Source organism: Castanea sativa, chromosome 3, assembly GCF_040712315.1.
Source record: "Castanea sativa cultivar Marrone di Chiusa Pesio chromosome 3, ASM4071231v1".
Classification (NCBI taxonomy): Eukaryota; Viridiplantae; Streptophyta; class Magnoliopsida; order Fagales; family Fagaceae; genus Castanea; species Castanea sativa.
The window spans coordinates 44,905,987-44,924,540 of NC_134015.1; the positions used below are offsets into that span (position 1 = coordinate 44,905,987).

The 18,554-nt window shown below is 35.7% G+C and overlaps 3 protein-coding genes across 8 annotated transcripts; 1 reads left to right on the top strand and 2 right to left on the bottom strand.

Moving 5' to 3' along the window:
• Positions 1-585: 585 nt before the first annotated feature.
• On the top strand, positions 586-4,810 carry LOC142628246 (serine/threonine-protein kinase AFC1-like). Of its 2 annotated transcripts, XM_075802311.1 has the most exons (12): positions 586-949; positions 1,618-1,804; positions 2,398-2,424; positions 2,523-2,676; positions 2,771-2,819; positions 2,915-3,029; positions 3,277-3,368; positions 3,458-3,614; positions 3,706-3,770; positions 3,868-3,965; positions 4,063-4,165; positions 4,267-4,810. In XM_075802311.1, the coding sequence occupies exons 1-12, from the start codon at positions 845-847 to the stop codon at positions 4,417-4,419; spliced, it is 1,305 nt and encodes a 434-aa protein (XP_075658426.1). In that variant the 5' UTR covers positions 586-844; the 3' UTR covers positions 4,420-4,810. The 2 variants fall into 2 exon arrangements, with proteins under 2 accessions (XP_075658426.1, XP_075658427.1); XM_075802312.1 differs by lacking the exon at positions 1,618-1,804 and having other exon boundaries at positions 688-949.
• Positions 4,811-5,150: 340 nt separating this feature from the next.
• LOC142628247 (uncharacterized) lies at positions 5,151-6,605 on the bottom strand. Its single transcript, XM_075802313.1, has one exon. The coding sequence runs from the start codon at positions 6,509-6,511 to the stop codon at positions 5,456-5,458; it is 1,056 nt and encodes a 351-aa protein (XP_075658428.1). The 5' UTR covers positions 6,512-6,605; the 3' UTR covers positions 5,151-5,455.
• Positions 6,606-7,878: 1,273 nt separating this feature from the next.
• On the bottom strand, positions 7,879-13,365 carry LOC142626939 (uncharacterized). 5 transcript variants are annotated; one of them, XM_075800682.1, is made up of 6 exons: positions 11,342-13,365; positions 10,392-10,542; positions 9,221-9,333; positions 8,588-9,107; positions 8,259-8,338; positions 7,879-8,137 (listed from the first exon to the last, which is right to left on the bottom strand). In XM_075800682.1, exon 1 carries the CDS (start codon positions 12,899-12,901, stop codon positions 11,354-11,356), a length of 1,548 nt encoding a protein of 515 aa, XP_075656797.1. In that variant the 5' UTR covers positions 12,902-13,365; the 3' UTR covers positions 7,879-8,137; positions 8,259-8,338; positions 8,588-9,107; positions 9,221-9,333; positions 10,392-10,542; positions 11,342-11,353. The 5 variants fall into 5 exon arrangements, with proteins under 5 accessions (XP_075656797.1, XP_075656798.1, XP_075656795.1 ...); XM_075800683.1 differs by having other exon boundaries at positions 7,879-8,123; positions 9,221-9,386; XM_075800680.1 differs by having other exon boundaries at positions 9,221-9,386.
• Positions 13,366-18,554: the final 5,189 nt, after the last annotated feature.

Consider the following 18,554-nt stretch of genomic DNA (forward strand, 5'->3'; position numbering starts at 1 on the left):
AGTGTTACATTTACTACACTTAACTACAAATCTTAGGTGATTAGGTTTTAATTTAAATCCACCACTGAAATGACTTTTTTACCTAATAATAATCAATATCAACTTAGTAAATAGAATTTATTGTGAAAGTGTTATAAAATATTTTGCATATAACATTTTTTGAAATTTTAAAATTAGTTTTTTTTTTTTTAATTCTCTATGAAGTAATTTCTTTCCCTTTTGTTTTTTCCCTTCACCTCCCTACTCTTTTCTCTTTTCTCTTTTCATGCAATCAAATGAAAAATAATAATGATATTAAAACTAAAACTATAGATTAAAAAAAAATTTAAAAAGGGGAAATAGAATCAAATGAAAAAAATAATTATAATAATAATAAGAATTTATTAAAATCAAAAACCTATGTAATTCACAATTTTTTAAAAAAAATTACAGATAAAAAAACTAATTAAAAAAAGGGAAAATAGAATCAAAGGTTCCAGAAACAGTATATTCTAAGAGGGGGCGAAAAGGTAACTCAACCATGGGTCAGAGCTTAAAAATCCAGCTATCCATTAGTAAGGATGGTATAGCCACAACGGACGGTTCAGATTAACGATCAGAAATTAATCCAACGACTGGGAACAGCTGACAAAGAACACTGTCTAATTCGTTAAAGGCTATTTCACTTTCTCTTTCTCCTTTGAACCAGAACCGTTGCGATTTTCGCATCGTAGCAACAAAAAAAATTAAAAAATTAAAAAAAAAAAAATCAATCAATCTATCAAAATAAAAAATTAGGGTTAGAATTAGGGTTAGGGTTAGGGTTAGGGTTTGGATTTCTTGGAGTGAGAGAGAGATCGATGAAATGGAGATGGACTATGTGAGTGAGTTCCCTCATTCTCACATGGATCGGCGACCCAGAAAGAGACCCAGGTTAGCCTGGGACCTCGCTCAACCCCAAACCAACAAGGTACAGTTTCTTCTTCATTTTTTGCTTTCTCTCATTTTCTCAGATTTTTTATTTTTTTAATCTTTTCAATCTAGTCATTTCTAGGTTTTTTTTTTTTTGGTTCTTGAAATATATGGATGAATGGGAATTTTTTTAGGGAGGTTAATTTTCTTGGTGATAGTTATTTACAGTTAAAAAAGTCGACTTTTTTTTTTTTTTTTTTTTTTTTTTTGGTTGCTGGAAATTTTTTGGTTTGGGAATATTTCAAGAACCAAAAAAATTTGAAAATTTTAGGCCTATAAATTTTTGTTCAATTTTTATTATTTTCAAGGAAATATTCAATGAAGAACAAAATATATGAATTTGCTGATCTTTAAGTTTTCTTGCAAAGTATTTCATGGAAAATTTTCCAGCCTAATGGGTTTTTTTTTTTTTGGATACCTAATTGAGCAGATAGGAATTTGCATTATTTCTGTTAAATATGTCATGTTTTCTGTATTGGTTTATGGTGTAATGTGTGCTTCTTCTTTTTTTTAATTTATTTATAATTTTGCAAAGATTGATTTTCTGTTTGGTTGATGAGAAATAGAGAGGTGAATAACTTAAAAAGAATAGTGGTTTAAGGTGGGGGGTATGTTTTATTAATTATTTTTTTGTTTGGCGGAGTATGAATGTATGGCTGTGTGTAGGCTGAGTCAGGAATATATTGTGGGCAAGATTTTGAGAGTGGGACAAGCTTTGGACCTTCAAGGATACTACCAGACCATGCTAGTCTATTTGTAAAGGGATTGGCTCAAAAAGGCTCTCCCCCATGGCGTGACGATGACAAAGATGGACATTACATGTTTGCGCTTGGAGATAATTTGACATCACGCTGTAATTACGCACAATCACCATTGAAAAGCTTTTGTTTCATTCTATTATCTGCCCAAAAGCATGATAAAATTTTCCACCAAACTATTGATCACAAGTTCATAGTCTTTTGTTATTTTCTTTACATAGCTTTCTAAGACTAAATTTACCCTCACTTTTAATTGTTAGTTATGAATGTGATTTATGAGTAGAAAATTACTGATATACGAAAAGGAGGATAGTATCTAGGGTAGTGGAGATGATATGGAATTGGATAATAGATGGTTTATTTTCAGGCATTTTGTATAGGTTTTAATAGTTTCTTAGTGTCGTCAGTTTTCTGTCTTGTGCAACAGGAGTCTAAAACAATCTTCATATTCAATCATCCTCCCCACCCCACCCCCCCCCCCACCCCCAACCTCAAAAAAAAAAAAAAAAAAAAAAGGAAATTCATCCACCCCAAAGTCATTATGCCTTTGGGATTAATTTCACCCAATGGATTTCCTTTATATTTATTTAATGTTTTCTTCCTGTGCCCATTACACAATACTTACCAGTTTTGTTTAGTAGTTCTTGCTCTGATTAAGTCGTTCCTGTGTGTACTTTCCTTATTGCAGATAAGATCCACAGAAAGATTGGTGAAGGTTAGTATTTTTTACTCTCTGTTTGTATTCTTTCTTTTTTTTAAGTTGAGTTTCTTTGTACCATGCATTCCTCATCCAGTATCCCTTTCATTCTGCAGGCACCTTTGGTCAGGTTCTTGAATGCTGGGATAGGGAAACAAGGGAGATGGTTGCCATAAAAGTTGTGAGAAGTATTAAGAAGTACCGTGAAGCAGCAATGATAGAAATTGATGTGCTCCAGTTGCTTGGGAAGTATGACAGAACTGGAAGTCGGTGAGTGTAGTTTTGCTTATAATATTATCTCTCCTTCTGCTTCATCAGTCTTGAGATGAATTTTATATTAGTGGAGTGGTTTTATTCTTTGCAGTTGTGTACAAATACGGAATTGGTTTGACTATCGTAACCATATATGTATTGTAAGTATGAGTTGATTTATGATAAAATGATTTTCCCAGCTTCATAAATATTTGTGCCTTAAGACTTGCTGCTGTGATTTAAATGGTCTTAACAGGTCTTTGAGATGCTTGGACCAAGCTTATACGATTTTCTCCGGAAAAATAATTATCGCCCATTTCCTGTTGATCTTGTCCGCGAGCTTGGCAGGCAACTGTTGGAATGTGTGGCATGTGTGTAGTTGTTACTTCTGCTATTTCTTTTTTATCCTTGTCAATGTTGATGGAAACTGCTCTACTGGGAATTGCTTAAAAACCTTCTTGTACTGCTCAGGGAATTTTGTAACATTGTTTACATAATTTTTTCATTTTGGCATTATACATGAAAAGTCTATTGAGTTTGAGACGTAAAAGTTTTTTTTAATAAAAATAATCTGATGGTATGTGTTCTTATGTTGGTTGTGGTCTATGAATTTGGCAGTCATGCATGATATGCGCCTTATCCACACCGACTTGAAGCCTGAGAACATACTTTTTGTTTCTCCAGAGTATGTAAAAGTACCTGACTACAAGGTACACCTTCTACTATGCACATTCTCAATTTTGGCTTTTGTAGTTCCTTGAAGGAGGATTTCATGCAATAACTTTTCAATCCACTACAGGTTACATCCCGGTCACCAAAAGAGGGAACATATTATAAGCGGTTGCCAAAGTCTAGCGCAATTAAGGTTATTGATTTTGGCAGCACAGCTTATGAGCATCAAGACCACAACTATATTGTCTCTACTAGACACTACCGTGCCCCTGAGGTTATTCTTGGTATACTAATGTTTTGACTGCTCTTTTGCCAGTTCTTCCTGTTCTATATCTTGTTGAAATTTATGGGTATAAGCTTTATATGTCTTTCCAGGACTTGGATGGAGTTATCCATGTGACATATGGAGTATTGGTTGTATCTTGGTAGAACTGTGCTCTGTATGTCTAACATCTCAGATCTATATTGAATTGTAAGCCAGATGGCTGTACTGTGCAAGTGTTACAAATGCTGATAAAGAAATGCAATTGATTGCAGGGAGAAGCTTTATTTCAGACACATGAGAACTTAGAGCACCTAGCCATGATGGAAAGGGTTCTAGGTCCATTACCTCAGCACATGTTGAAAAGAGCTGAGTGCGTTCCCATTCAAGGACTTCCATTGATTATATCAGCATTTTTATGTTTATAGAAAACATTAGTTCATCTATGTCTACAATTGTTTCTGTTTCAGCCGCCATGCAGAGAAGTATGTCAGAAGGGGTAGGTTGGACTGGCCAGAAGGTGCAGCCTCTCGGGAAAGTATTAAAGCTGTTATCAAGCTACCCCGTCTTCAGGTGTGTATGATGCTGCCTTTTCCTAGCTTAACTTTTGGGACAAAATGTCTGGATAAACCCATGCATATGATTTTGCTCTGTGTTCTGTTGTGCTTTGGCAGAATCTAGTAATGCAGCATGTAGATCACTCAGCAGGGGATCTTATTGACCTATTGCAAGGTCTACTTAGATATGATCCCTCCAAGAGACTAACAGCTCGTGAAGCCCTCAAGCACCCATTCTTTACCAGGGATCAATACAGGAGATTTCTGTGAGAGGTTTGGTTTTTCATTCTGGTGGTGGTATGTTAGTTGCTTGAAGTGGTTTTTGTAAGAGTCAAAGGGCTGGCATTTCTTGCTGCATTACTTTTATTTATTGTCTAAAGTTGCAGCATATGAGGCCAGGTCATGATTTCGTGACTTCTTTGATTCTTGTTTTATTGAGCTTGTGTAGATAAACCCATTCTCAGGAGAAGCATTCTCCTTTGTCCAATTTTGTACCAAGAAATGCATTCCATCTGTTTTCCCTTTTTGTATACGAGTTGATTACTATGGACAAGTTTGCCCAGTGTTGGTTATGCTGTTGGAATGATGAGGAAGACCTTTACTGTGTTGTCATGTAATTCTGCAATACTACATTCATGAATCACTAGGAATTCTTTGTGCCTTTTGCTATGTATGATGAAATGATACTTTGCCTTGAATTTTACTTGTATTGTATCATGTCATAATTCACGATATGTTTGCATGTTATTTTAATTTGTGTGTCCTCTGTTTATTGGGATTACACATGCATTGAAACTAAGAAAATATAGTGACATGTTGAGCCCGAAGGTGGAGACCCCTCTAAAAAGGAAATTGTTGATATAATTATTTTATATTATAATTGAAAAAATATCACAACATTTTCACAACTAAGATGTCAACCCACCTTAAAATAAGGGTACTGTAAAAATGCTGTGAAATTGTCCCTAAATTTTCTCAAGAAAATATTGTATCCATGATAGTTTACCAAGTCAACTGTAAGAATACACAAAATACTTCAAGATTGTTTACAATACAAAAGAAGTAATATTTTGCATCAATAGTATTTTCGTATCGATATTTATAAAGAAAAAAAAAAAAGAGAAAAATGATTTTAACAAAATGACAGGGTTTTGGTAATGTGATGAAAAAATTACTCGATGTTGTAGCATATGGCGAAATTATACTCTATAGTCCGAGAAAGGCAAGTCACACTCACGGTCTACGACTACATGAGTGCCCAAACGTCATAAGTTTGGATGGTGTTATAATAATCCAATATGCTTCTTCAGTGTTTCGTTTTGCACTCGCTCCTTATCAAAGCCCCCGTAGGAGGTCCAGTCATGAGAATATTGCAATGAGTATGCAACAAATACGAGTACTTTAGGAGCCTTCCCAAAGTAGATCGTGCCCTGAAATAACCTTTCACTTGAAACTGGACCGCATCGGCTTCTATCTGCTTCTTAAGCCTTCGGGCTGCAATCAGTGGAATCCCAACCTGACTAGTCACCATATGAATATAAGCAAACTTGGATTGGGCCCGTGTGGCATAGAATGGTTGAACATATTGAGTAGCAATAAGGGTACTTCCATAGTATAGATCAATGTACATGTAACTGAAATCAACGTTCACTTTCCTGTTTGGATTTGAGAAGTTTGCGAGCATAGTAACATCAGCATTGAGCAGATAGCCCATGTCAAGATAGGCTGCATTCAAGGTGGCAGCAGATATATCAAACCGGGGGAGCCGTGGCCGATAAACAAGATAGACTATGAGGACAATTAGGCCTCCTACGATTATGACAACCCAAAGAATTGCACAGAACACTGCAACAAACCACGTTAAAGGTTTGTTTGGATGATGATGCTGTCGTGGAAACATTGGCAGGCCTTGTGGCCGTTGGAATTGATCCTGGTTCTGCAGATTTGGTCTCCATGGCGGTGAAGACCCAGCTGGTTGCTGGGGCTGCTGATTTTGCGTCCTTTGGCTAGAAGGCAGTGGAGATGGGACCAGTGGCAGTGGAGATGGGACAAGTGGCGGTGAAGAGGGGTCATGTGAGTTGAGATGTTGCTGATTTTGCTTCGATTGGCTAGATAGCGGATTCAGGGGAAAATGGTCTGCAGACCCTGGGGACTGTTGGTCTTGTTTCCGTGGACGCGATGGCAGCTGTTGACCACCCTGCTTGGATTTTTTTCCCCTTTTGGGAGGTGGTTGTTGGGGCAATTGATTGGGTGGCTGTCCCTGTGAAAAGGGTGGCTGGGAACGTTGGTCTTGTGACGGTGGGCGAAAATAAGGGTTGGTTTCAGGTTGCTGATTAGGGTCGGTATCACGTTCCTGATGCATGGCTATTATGGATATTCGTGCCTGGGCAATGACGAAGATTAGGAGGGGAAATATGTAGAGGAGTTGTTATTGCTAATGGGAAAGAGGATGACTTCATGAGAACTTCAAGAATGATTCATGTAAAGGGCAAAGAATCGAACACAAGCTAAGTATCGGAGGCAAGTAATCTTGGCGACACCTTTTACTTTTAATTCTCTACTAAGGTGAGTTAGTTACACTTAGTTGTTTATGAACCCATATATTGCAGGATACCGTATCAGATGCTGGCAACTCATACAGGGCTTGGGGCCACTTCTAGTACTTAAATTAACATTTTGTGGTATGGTAAGACTATTATGCCAAGCAAATCCTCTGATTTTCAGACCTTTACTGATGGCAAGCATGACATTTTCTCTTTTGTTCCACTTCCACACAAAGCAAAGAAACAAGTTCTGTTACAGAACACCAAACATCCAGGTTAAAGTACATACATTATCCGACAAGGCACTTTTTTTAAAACCTTCTTTACACCATTACCACCCTCTCTCATTTGCCTAATGTTTTGCGGACAATTTCATAAATTAGTTGATGAGATATATATTGCCCGTTTGGATCCCCGTTTACCTGTTGCGTTTGCGTTTTTTTTTTTTTTTTTTTTAAAGACCAGCGCTTGGTGCACTGTTTATAGGACATGAACAGTGCACCAAGGCATATAAACAGTAAAAAAAGAGTGAACAGTATTTTTTTACACGTTAAAAAATTATTTTGCTACAATGTTTTCAGTTTTTAGTTTTTAGTTTTCAGCAATAAGTTCTATCCAAACGGACTCATAGTGAGTAGTGACTTACTGACTTCAGTAAAACCTTATCATCACCTTGTGCCAACCGCCACTAACTGTTCGCTGCTGTCTGCAATCTTCCTTCCGCTCATTGGCTTCAACTTTGCTCATCCTCACTATCCTCTATGTATGGCTCTAAAAAAGTTGCAAATGTTGAAGGGTTTACCTTCTTATATTAAAAAAAATGGTGAATTTAAATGGAGGGAAGCATGAAACAAAATCAGCTCATCCATACAGACTGAATTCCTATCTCTGTTTGACAAGTTCTTAGAAAGTTTGAAGCTTGTTATGAAATTTTTTTACACCATCAATAGGTATCCGTCCAAATTCATGTCTTCTGTGAGTATATAGATTCTTAATTATCACAGATGATGCCTATGAAACCAAACCACCTTATCTAATTAAAGGCAGCTCTACATGGTTAGACCCAATGCGACCCATGCTCTGGCTTGTGACTCAGGGTCAAGAGCTACAGGCAATCCTAAAACTTTGAGGTCTCTCATTCACTGGTTAAAAGTGACGAGGATAAAGGTTGCAAGTGAAACGTAGCTTCAACAGGAATTTGGTTAGTTCTCATGTATCGAATATGAATTATCAGTGTGTCCTCCCATCATAGTGGGGGATTATTATACTCTGCATGTCCTTCAGACACTGCCCTTATTGTTCTAGATAAAATTTCAAACTCTTTTCCTGGGCTTGTAATCAATTTCAACTATTCAATCACAAAACTGGGCAGCGAAGTGGTTTCAAGTCCTCAGACCAAAACTTCTGCTCCATCCCCTTTAAATTTCTCTTCTGCTGCAAAAAATCTGGTTAAAAGTTTGGCAAAAGTTGTATATCAGTCCCTATGTTAAATTAAAAACAAAATAAAAGTAAATAAATAAAAGGACCAGGTGTTGAATTTAATGCATGTGGATGAGAAATCCATACCTCTGCATCTAAATTTCAAATTCAAATTAAATCGTTATCTCTCTTCCCTTTTTTCATGCTGTAGAGGCCTTAGTGTATACCTAAGAGAATCAATAGTGAAAATCTGTAAGAGTTAGGTTGGTTCCATAGAGAGTGAGAGAGTTGCAAGATCACAAGTACAAAATCATCATAAATGGAAGGCCCCTGAGCATGAACAATAGAAATGGTTTTATTAATGTAACTAGCAGTGACAGTAAGCAAGCAAGAGAACATATTACAAAAATGAAACATGTCACATCAAAAAACTACAAAAAGGAAGAAAGAAATAGGGCTAATTATAGATCACTTACCTGTGATTAGGCCAAATTTCATGTCGCCTACCTGAAGTTTGAAAAGTGTCCCTTTACCCATCCAAGGTTAGCCCCATTATGCATCCATTACCCACCTCATCACTTTCACCGTTCAAAACATAAAAAACTTCTTTCTTTTTTTTTAAACAGAGAAATCAAGATCAAAAAGGGATATTTATAAATATTGAAGAAGTTTCTTATGCTTTGGCTTAAGAACAGTAAAGGAAAACCCTAGGAATGGATATGGATTTTCATAGGCCTCCTCTAACCTAGCCACCACTTCAGGAGGTGCCCCAACCTATAACCATTGGTATTTTCTCTATAATAGCCACCACTTCAGGAGGTGCCCCAACCTACAATCATTGGTATTTTCTCTATAATAGCCGCCACTTCTGGAGGTGCCCAACCTTCAATCATTGGTATTTTCTCTATAAAATCTTTGGCTTTTCAGTATAAAATCTTGAAAGAACCCTTCAAGGCTTTTCACTATAAAATCTTGAAAGTAACAGATAAAATCCACCTAGGAAAAGGAAATATAAATAATTATCCTTTAAATGCCCAAAGCTTGCAAGTAAAGAATCCAATTGCTTCTGCATAAGAAAAGGAGCTTTGAAATAACAGCTGGCACTATACCTTCTGCCATGAAGACATCCAGGCTATACTTTCCCTTCCAGTTGCTCTAAAGCTTTTGATGCCTCCAAATGTGAGCCTTTCATAAAAGCATCTTTTGGTTCAGGCTGGACAACCTGAACTCGGCAGAGGAAGAGATTTCTCTTACAAGTGCCAAAATGTCCCCCATCTGGGGATGTCAAAATTAGAGTAATTTTTTGTAAGTATATATTAAAAACCCAAATACATTTTTATGGTTTTCCTTTTGTGTTTCTTAACCCAAAACATAGGCCACTTCTATAATTTTTTTCAAATACCCCTTTTAGATCTTGTTTTCTCTGATTTTTTTTACGCTTTGTTTGTTTCAGCAATGATGTTTTCTAGAAAATGAGTTATTTTCTAAAAAACATTTTCTATAAAAACTATCTCATTTTCTAATGTTTGGTAGCAACTTTAAATGAGTTGAAAAACAACCTCATAACTTCCCTTATTTAGCTTGCTGTGAGATAGAGTTGTTTTCCAAAAAAATTTAATGGAAAACAATCTCCAAAAATAAGCCATACTTTTTATGTTGACTAAAGATAGTTTTCCTTTGACTCATCTTTTTTTATGCTACCAAACACTGGAAAATAAGGAAAATTATCTTTACACAAGGTTTTTCATTGAAACAAACGGAGCGTTAATGTTTTTAACAGTGAAAGTGGTGAGGTGGGTAACAGTTATATAACAAAGCCATCCTCAGGTGGGTAAAGTGACATTTTTCAAACCATTGAAAAGCAACATGAAATCAAGTCTAACCACAAGTGGGTAATCTAATCTATAATTAGCCCAAAGAAATAACATAAGCATAATTTGAAGCTATGTTGACCAACATTTACTGGATAACTTGAAAATAATTTGAAAATATATTGAGAGTAGGGTAATACATTATGAAAGTATTTGAAAGGAGAGAGAATTATTAAATTCAGAGAGATAAATTACATGTGATGAAGCCTAATTTTCTAGGAGACAATTGGTTTAAGAAAGAGTATGTCCTGCCCAGTAAACATAAACAGAAGCATTTTTGTCAGTAATACTCCACAACATGCCCCTGTCAGCGACGCCTTTTTCATGACTCATGTAACAAGTAAAAATCTTGCACTGATGGTAAAATATTTATCTATCATAAAACTCAAGGAGGAGGAGCAGCTCATACCTGAGTACCATTTTTGGGAAACTTCCAAGAAGGGCAACAGGGCAGAACAGGATAGGCCTGATGAGCTGAATGTCAAACCAATTAATACTGGCAAATGTGTTCTGCCACAGGCTATAAAGACCAAAACGGCATCATTACCATAAAATTCAACCTGAAAATACAGAAGGTTTAATCAGATGCAAAAGAACTTAGGATATCCTGTGCACATGGGTTGCTTAACTATTAATATGAGAACAGAAGAGTACATTAGCGTTAAAATTTCTACATTGGTGTTATCTTAATAAATAGTTTTGAAGTTCACTTTTGCTAAAAGATAATAGAATACAAAAGCATTTAGGTTTTTTTAATCAAAACAGGTTAATCACTCCAAATACAAGATGAAATCTAAGATGATAAACCAAATGACTGGTCTAACTACTTGGTGGGCCAATTTTCAAACCAACAATTAGCACTATGCACAAAGCACACAATGATCACACCATCAACAAACTAAATCAAACACACTATACATAACATAACATAACATAACAAAAACAAGCATTAAAAATTGCTGTTGGCATTATCTTTAGCCTATAAACTCATATCTGTTGCATATTAGCACTACATAGATTGTACTGTAACCAGATTGCAAAAACTTAATGCAAACAAGACAAACTTGTGTGCGCATGTATATAAAATGGCAATGGATGCTTAACGATTCCAAGGCATTTATTTATTTATTTTATAATTAACGAAAAATATATATTAAAAAGAAAACATACCAAGTACGTTCATGGTATTTAATATGTTTACAGCATGTAGAAATTGACAAATAATTATTTTGAGATATTGTCAACAAAGCAAGACCTTGCTAATTGTTTATAAGTAACCTTTCTAAGATATCATAGAAACTTGAATCATTAACAGATACAACATAGATAAAGTGAAAGGTGTGAGTATATGATACAAACCATTTTTTACATTCATGCGGCATCTCTTGAATGGATGGCATTTATTAGAGTTTCACAAACAGCACTGTCAAGAGTAAAGCCCTTCTCCATCATCTGATCCCATACCCTACAAGCCAACGAAAGCTTCTTTTCTCGTATAAGCCCTCCAATGATCAACTTGAAAGTTACTTCATCAGGATAGGACCCACTTGTCTGCATTTCCTCAAAAAGAAGCATGGCTTCACTCACTCTATATGCCTTGCAAAGCCCATTTATGAGGGCATTGTAAGAAACCACATCAGGTGCAATTCCCTTCTCCACCATGTCACAAAATACACTATGAGCCATCACAATTTTCCCAGTCTTACATAGATGATCAACAATCGTAGTATAAAATATACGATCAGGTAACAAACCCATGCCAGCCATCTGATCAAGAAGTTTCTTTGCTACAACAGAATCACCTTCTCTAAGAAAGGCTTCTATAAGAATTGTAAACGTCACCAAATCTGGTGCAATCCCCTTCTGCTGCATTTCCCCAAAGAGCTTGTAAGCCCTTCTAGTACGGGATGCCTTGCAGAAGGCTCTTATAATTGTATTATACGATACAGCATCACACAACCCCAGTGCCTCCATCTTATTCACCATCAACAAATAAGCCTTATCCGGCAGTTTTGCTTTACAAAGCCCTTTTAAAAGTTGGTTATAACTATAAACATCCGGTTCCATCCCACTCCTCTCCATCTTCTTCATCAATTTCTCGGCCTCCTCCAACATAAGTCCATCACAACAATAATTCAATAACACATTGTACGTAATCAAATCCGGCTCACACCCATTCCTCCTCATAAATGACCTAATTGTCTGCGCCTTATCAATCCTACCTGCTCTACAAAACCCACTAATCAATGCATTGAACATAAAAATATTAAATTCAACTCTACCCTTCATCACACCCATTGTAAGCTCATAAGCCAAATCAACCTTCCCACCATCACACAACCCTATAACAAGCGCTGTACACGCCTTATTATCGGGACTAAGCCCTTTATCAATCATTTCACGCCATATATCAACCGCGGCATCAAACCGCCTAGCTTTACACAACCCATCAATTAGTATAGTGTATGTTACAACATCAGGTTCTCTACCTTTCTCAACCATTCTATAAAACAATTGCAAAGCCAATTCTAATCTATTCTCATGGCACAAAAGGTTCAAATATATATTAAAAGCCCATATATCAGGAATACAACCAAGCCTATCCATGTCTTCTAGGAGCTTATCAATGAGGCTAAAGTTCTTGACTTTACACAAACCAGAAATGAACCTTGAGTATGTAAATGGGATTAGAGAAAAACCCTGGTGGGTCATTTTGTAGTAGTAGTGCTCAGCTAAGTCGAAACGAGATTCACGGACCAGTACGCCGAGGAAGCGATTGTAGTCGATGCTGAAAATGCGGCAATTTGATTGAGTCATTTCGTCGAACACTTGGACTGCTTGGTCGATGAGACCAGTTCTGACTAGGCGTGAGATTCGAGCTCGGTATATGAGGCGGTGTGCGCCAAGACTGCGATACATATCAGAGTGAATGCATAGCAGTGGGTTGAGACGGTGAGACCTGATGGGGTACTCAATGCAGGAGCATGTACGACAGAATCAGAGAGTGAAGGTAGCTCCTGGTTTCGGCTACGGAAATGAGAGAGAGAGAGAGAGAGATAGAGAGAGAAGGGTTGAGGACTCGGTTGGATTTGGGGGCCCAAAAACCCAAACCCCGCCGCTTCCAAAGATCAAATGTAATTGTGTACCTGATATCCTATATGCTCTATATTTGTTTGATGGGCTTTTGGGAGTTGGGACTTTGGTGGGTTGGTTGGGAACTTGGGATACACATGGTGGAACTATACATTCATTTCTCTTGGGCTGTGGCAGCCACTGGCCCAAGAGTTTATGTGACTAAGCATCAATGCTAGACTGCTAGGGTACTATCTACTAGTGTGATTTCAGGGACACCCGGGTGGTAGGCTTTAACAGGTTTGAACTTTGAAGAACTTACCGTAAATCTGGAGATCTCAAGTTACATCTATAATCGGTCTATAGAGTTCCCAATGTGTCTCATATGCAGAGACTAAAATAGATTAACCAAAAATTAGGACACCACTTTTCTTTCTTAAAAGAATACTAGCTATCGGTAGTTTGATAAGGTAAACATGTTTAATTACTATTTTTAGTCCCAACATTGGCCCCATGTTTTGAAATGGTCTCTAATGTTTAAAAGGTTTCATATTATTTTAGTTATTTACATTTTGATATTGTGTTAAAAAAATTCGTGCAGGAAAATAATATATAGTAAAATTTGATGTAATAAATGGACAATTTTGAAATATGACAAAACATGGCAACAAACTTGATTGTAGCATGTTTCTCAAGAAGGAAAGAAAAAAACAAAACAAAACAAAAAACAAAAAAAAATTGATTGTAGCATAAGGCTTCAACTCCACCCAATATCTTTTTATTAAATGTAAATTTTTTGACAAATTTATTGTTGAATTGCATTTTCGCCTTGTACAATCCATACTTGCAAACTTTTCAAAAAAAATCAAATATCGATAATTGTATCATCAATCATATATTTAAATTTAAATTTTTTATAATTTGAAATTATGCATAAAAAATAATTTTATTGATTGAATGGTTAATAATATCCGATTGGCACAAATTTGACATATACTAAAAACATTAAAAAAAAATGCAATGCAATGGTTAGATTTTCAAAATACAGAGTCATGTCAATTTTTTTTAGGTGAGAGTTATAAAATTAAGCTACAACCAAGTTTTGGTCAAATTTTGCCCTTTAAAATAATATCAAATGTTGGATTTGTGATACTTAATGGCATGTTTGGGAGTTTAGAGAGGGAGGAGAGTAGAGGGGAGTAGAGAGGAGGGAAGTAGTGGGGAGGAGAGTAGAGGAGAATGATTACCCTCCACCTTATGTGGATGTTTTTATAATTAGTAAGGGGGAAGGGAGTAATTAGCCATTCCCCTTGTTTTTAACATTGTAATTTTATAAATATAATAAGGGTAAATTAGGTCATTTACTTTATCAATAATTTTATGTGCTCTACTCTCCCTCCAAATCTCTCCAATTTGGGGGAATTAAAAATGAGAGGGTTGGAGGTAGTTGAAACCCCTTCAAACCCCTCCAAACCCCTCCCCCTCCTTCCTTAAAAAACTCACAAACAAGGTAATTGAATTACTCCCCTTCCCTCTACTCTACTCCCCCTCCTTTTTTAAACATCCAAACAGGCCATAACAGTTGAACTATCTTCAAGATGGGCAAAAATTGATTGAATAGTTAATAAATCTGATTAGCACGAATTTGATATGTGTATTAAAACATTAAAAAAATATAATCCAATTATTAGATTTTCAAAATACATAATCATGTTAATATTTTTTTTAGGTGAGAGTTGTAAAATTAAGCTACAACCAAGTTTATGGTCAAATTTGGCCCTTTAAAATAATATCAAACGTTTGGATTTTGTGATACTTAACAATTGAGCTTTCTTCAAGATGGGCAAAAATTGATGGAATGAGTCCGGCTTACTTGTGTGCAACGAATTTGCCTAATGCACGCAAGCTTGATGCATGATTCATCACGTGTAACGTGTGTAAAGATTGATTGTGGGTGTGTTGATCTCACATTCAAGGCATAAAACTATCAAATATATGGCAATGTTTGATATAAAATTTGGAAATTGCTAGTACCAAAAATATGGGGAATGGAATTTTTCAAACCCCTATTGCTTTTGTATTGCAATGGGATCTAAGTGAGTTTTTTTTTTTTTTTTTTTTATGCAATAGAAATAGGTAGAGGGGGCGACCTGAGTTGGTATCTTTCATCTGAATATGAATACTTATAAGAAAAGAGTGAAAATTTTAGTATAGAATACTGGCACGGGTATACTACTCATAAATATTTCTACAATCTTATTAAAATGATAAATTGTGATTAAAGTCATTTTATATAATTTCACGTCATTCACGTCAGTTTTATTACGTGCAAATCACCATCAATCTTGAAAATTTTGTGTAACTAGGTTTTGGGTTATTGTTAAATGTAAAGCTAAATCCAATGGACAAAAAAAAAATCTACACACAAATCTCTCTTTAGTCTTGATCAATTTATGAAATATGAAAGACACTAGCCAACTTATCTAAAAAGAGACATTGACACGTCATTGATACTAATTAAACATCAGATTGTTCGCTGAGATGATGAGGCAACAAAGGGCAAATCCATGTGTTCTGCTAGGAATTAATTGATTGCAGGCATGAATTTAGGTGCAGCTATATATCCTTAATCAGTACTCGTTTTCATCTCCTAATTGGCCCATGTAGCTTTCCTTGCATCACGACATCACAAAGAAGGCATATATAATTGTGATGAATGCGAACCAAAATATATGAATTTGAAACAGACAAGTTGTTTGTATATAGACAAAATTATTTGTCGTCCTCCTCCCTTATCGACAGGTCTAGTCATTTACCAAAAATAATTTCTAACCCAAAAAAAAAAAAAAAAAATGAGTCTTACGGATGAGAAACTTGTTCATGTTATGTTATTGTGAATCATGATATTGTTGCCTTAAATTGTTCTTCATCACAACATCTTACAAAATTTAAGTAACAATTACTCAGCTTCCATCATAAATTACCAAAAATTCATCTTCAACCAAGGAACTCAGGGCATCATTAAGTACGATGAGATGGGGGCTTTTAATCCATGGAATCCATAAACAAAATTGTAAGGGGTATGTATCTCAAAGCGGATAATATTGTTGACATAAAGATTGAAGCGTAGATATTGTTAACATTTAGATATTCAACCCACATATAAGGGCTTCCCCTTTACCACATCTAAGCAATGTGAGATTCTGTGGATTGCAAGCCTCTCATCTTATTGTGCTCACACCCATTCACGCGACTTGTGCCTCTTGGCCTTTTGGGTCACTACAATACACCCTCTTATAGGCACACACATCCTCGTGTAGGAGAAAATGCATTGTAACCCACCTCTCACCCCCTCAATGGACACAACGTTCTCATCGTGGATCTCAAACAAAAAAAGGAAAAACACACACTAAAAGAAAACAAAAAGAAACCAACAAGTAACACCCACGATACAACTAATGCAAGCCTACATCTCCTTCGCGAACTTTTCCCTCAATTTCACAAGCTACCTTTTCACTTCGTAGCAAGTACTACCTTACTTTTCCCTCAATTTCACAAGCTACTTTTTCACTCTCATAGCAAGTACTAGCTTATTTTCAAGCTTGTTGACTATTGCATGAGCTTCGCAGTAATTCACTCCCAAGCCCACAAGCAAGTGGATCAATCCACTCAAAATACCCACAATCATGGTTGTCAAAATTCCGATCTGGATCCTACGATCCTACGATTTTACGATCTCACCTGCTTAAAACGATTCGGATCTTTCAAGGATCTTTGCGATCGTTCAGGATCGATAGGATCACACGATTCTGACGATCCCAAACGACCTTTATTTCTTGTAATGTTTTTAAACTTAATAGATTGCTCAGTTGGACTTAAATGAAAAATAAAATCTCAATAGACCAAATTTTTCAACTCTAATGTAGAGAGTGTGCCAGTTGGATCCGAATAAAAAATATTCCAATAGAATGTCATGTTTTGAGATTTTTGACCTCTTTAAATGATGCTTATAAATGAATATAGTGATGTATGGTAATTATGTTAATGAATGTATAATTTATGTGATTATTTAACATACAAATGTTTATTTTTTTTTTGTTTTTTTCTCAAATAATATAGGATCTTACGATTTACGATCCGATCCTACGATCCACGATCTCACCTACCTCCTACGATCCTACGTAGGATCCCGATTTTGACAACCTTGCCCACAATGGTCATCAACCTGAGCATATAATCTTCATCTTAGCATCCGTTTGGATTGGGCGTTTGTAGAATAAATGCTACGTTTGGCGTTTTGAACTAGCATGCCACACACTGTTCATGAACCAGCCGGACAATGAAAAATGCAACAAGTGTTCATGTACAGTGTTTTCAGCTTTAAAAATTATTTTGTTACAGTGTTTTCAGCAATAAGTTTTTAATTTTTAACAAAATAAGCGGTATTTAAACAAACCCTTAGTTTCAATTCTCTATAATAAAATCATGGATTTTATATTTCCAAACTTACCTTACATGAAACCTCCTCCTAAAACTACCCCCCTCATCCAATATTAAACTTTAAAATTCTAATTTTCTAGGCAAAATTTTCAAGTAGATGACCAAAAGGTTTGGATTGAATGACAAAATTAACCTAAATAAAACTAAGAAATGAATTAACTAGGTACTCAAGATTTCTTTCCCCTTCGCCAAGCCTCTTTTATGTTTTTTATTTAAGAAGCATGGATACGAACACGAATATGGCACGACGATATGAGCAATTTTTGAAAAATTATAACATAAAATTATTGATACGACATGAATACATTACGAGTACGACAAATATACAATACGAACACAGCACTCTAAATGAAATTTTCGTGATTCCTATCTATTTATTTTAGTTTTATGTGTTTTAATAGTTACTCTCTTCTATGCTTTTTATTTTAGTTTTATGTGTTTTAATTGCTTCTTTAATGGTGAACAGTAAAGTGGGTTACAGCTACCAATGAAGTTAAAGCTGGCAAAGTGTAATGGTGTCAAACCACACGTGGATAAATTAATGCGTTGTTTTCTTCCTTTTACCTTTAATCAAAGCGAAAATTTCTTTTTTTTTCTTTTTGGTAGATCCATATGAAGTTTTGATATCAATTTTTGGGGGGCATAAAGTGCCTTTTACTCTTTTAGGCCCCTACAGTGTGATGCACGCCATGGTTGTTGTTGATGTGTTTTTTTTTTTTGTCTTTAATTTTTTTTTTTTTCTTCTTCTTGGGAGATAGTCCACCACGTTCGTCTGTTGAATACAAACCCAATTTGTCTGTTATAGTGACGCTTTTAATAGTTCATATAGAGACTATTCTTAAAGACTTGGACAAGTGGGGGCCATCAACTAGAGAAGAATGCCATTTCTTTTCTATTTATCCTCGCCCACCTTTCTTGACATTTATTTCTTTGAATTTTTTCCCCTCATTTTCGGATATAACCTTCCCTGACTATAACAGAAATGGATCTTCTAAATATA

Bases quoted from the DNA above. Each gene is read 5' to 3' on its own strand.
- LOC142626939 (XM_075800685.1), bottom strand. From the start codon at position 12,901: ATGTATCGCAGTCTTGGCGCACACCGCCTCATATACCGAGCTCGAATC.
- LOC142628246 (XM_075802311.1), top strand. From the start codon at position 845: ATGGAGATGGACTATGTGAGTGAGTTCCCTCATTCTCACATGGATCGG. The intron at 1,805-2,397 runs GTAATTACGCAC...TCCTTATTGCAG, and splicing joins AGATAATTTGACATCACGCT to ATAAGATCCACAGAAAGATT. The intron at 3,771-3,867 runs GTATGTCTAACA...AATTGATTGCAG, and splicing joins TCTTGGTAGAACTGTGCTCT to GGAGAAGCTTTATTTCAGAC.
- LOC142628247 (XM_075802313.1), bottom strand. From the start codon at position 6,511: ATGCATCAGGAACGTGATACCGACCCTAATCAGCAACCTGAAACCAAC.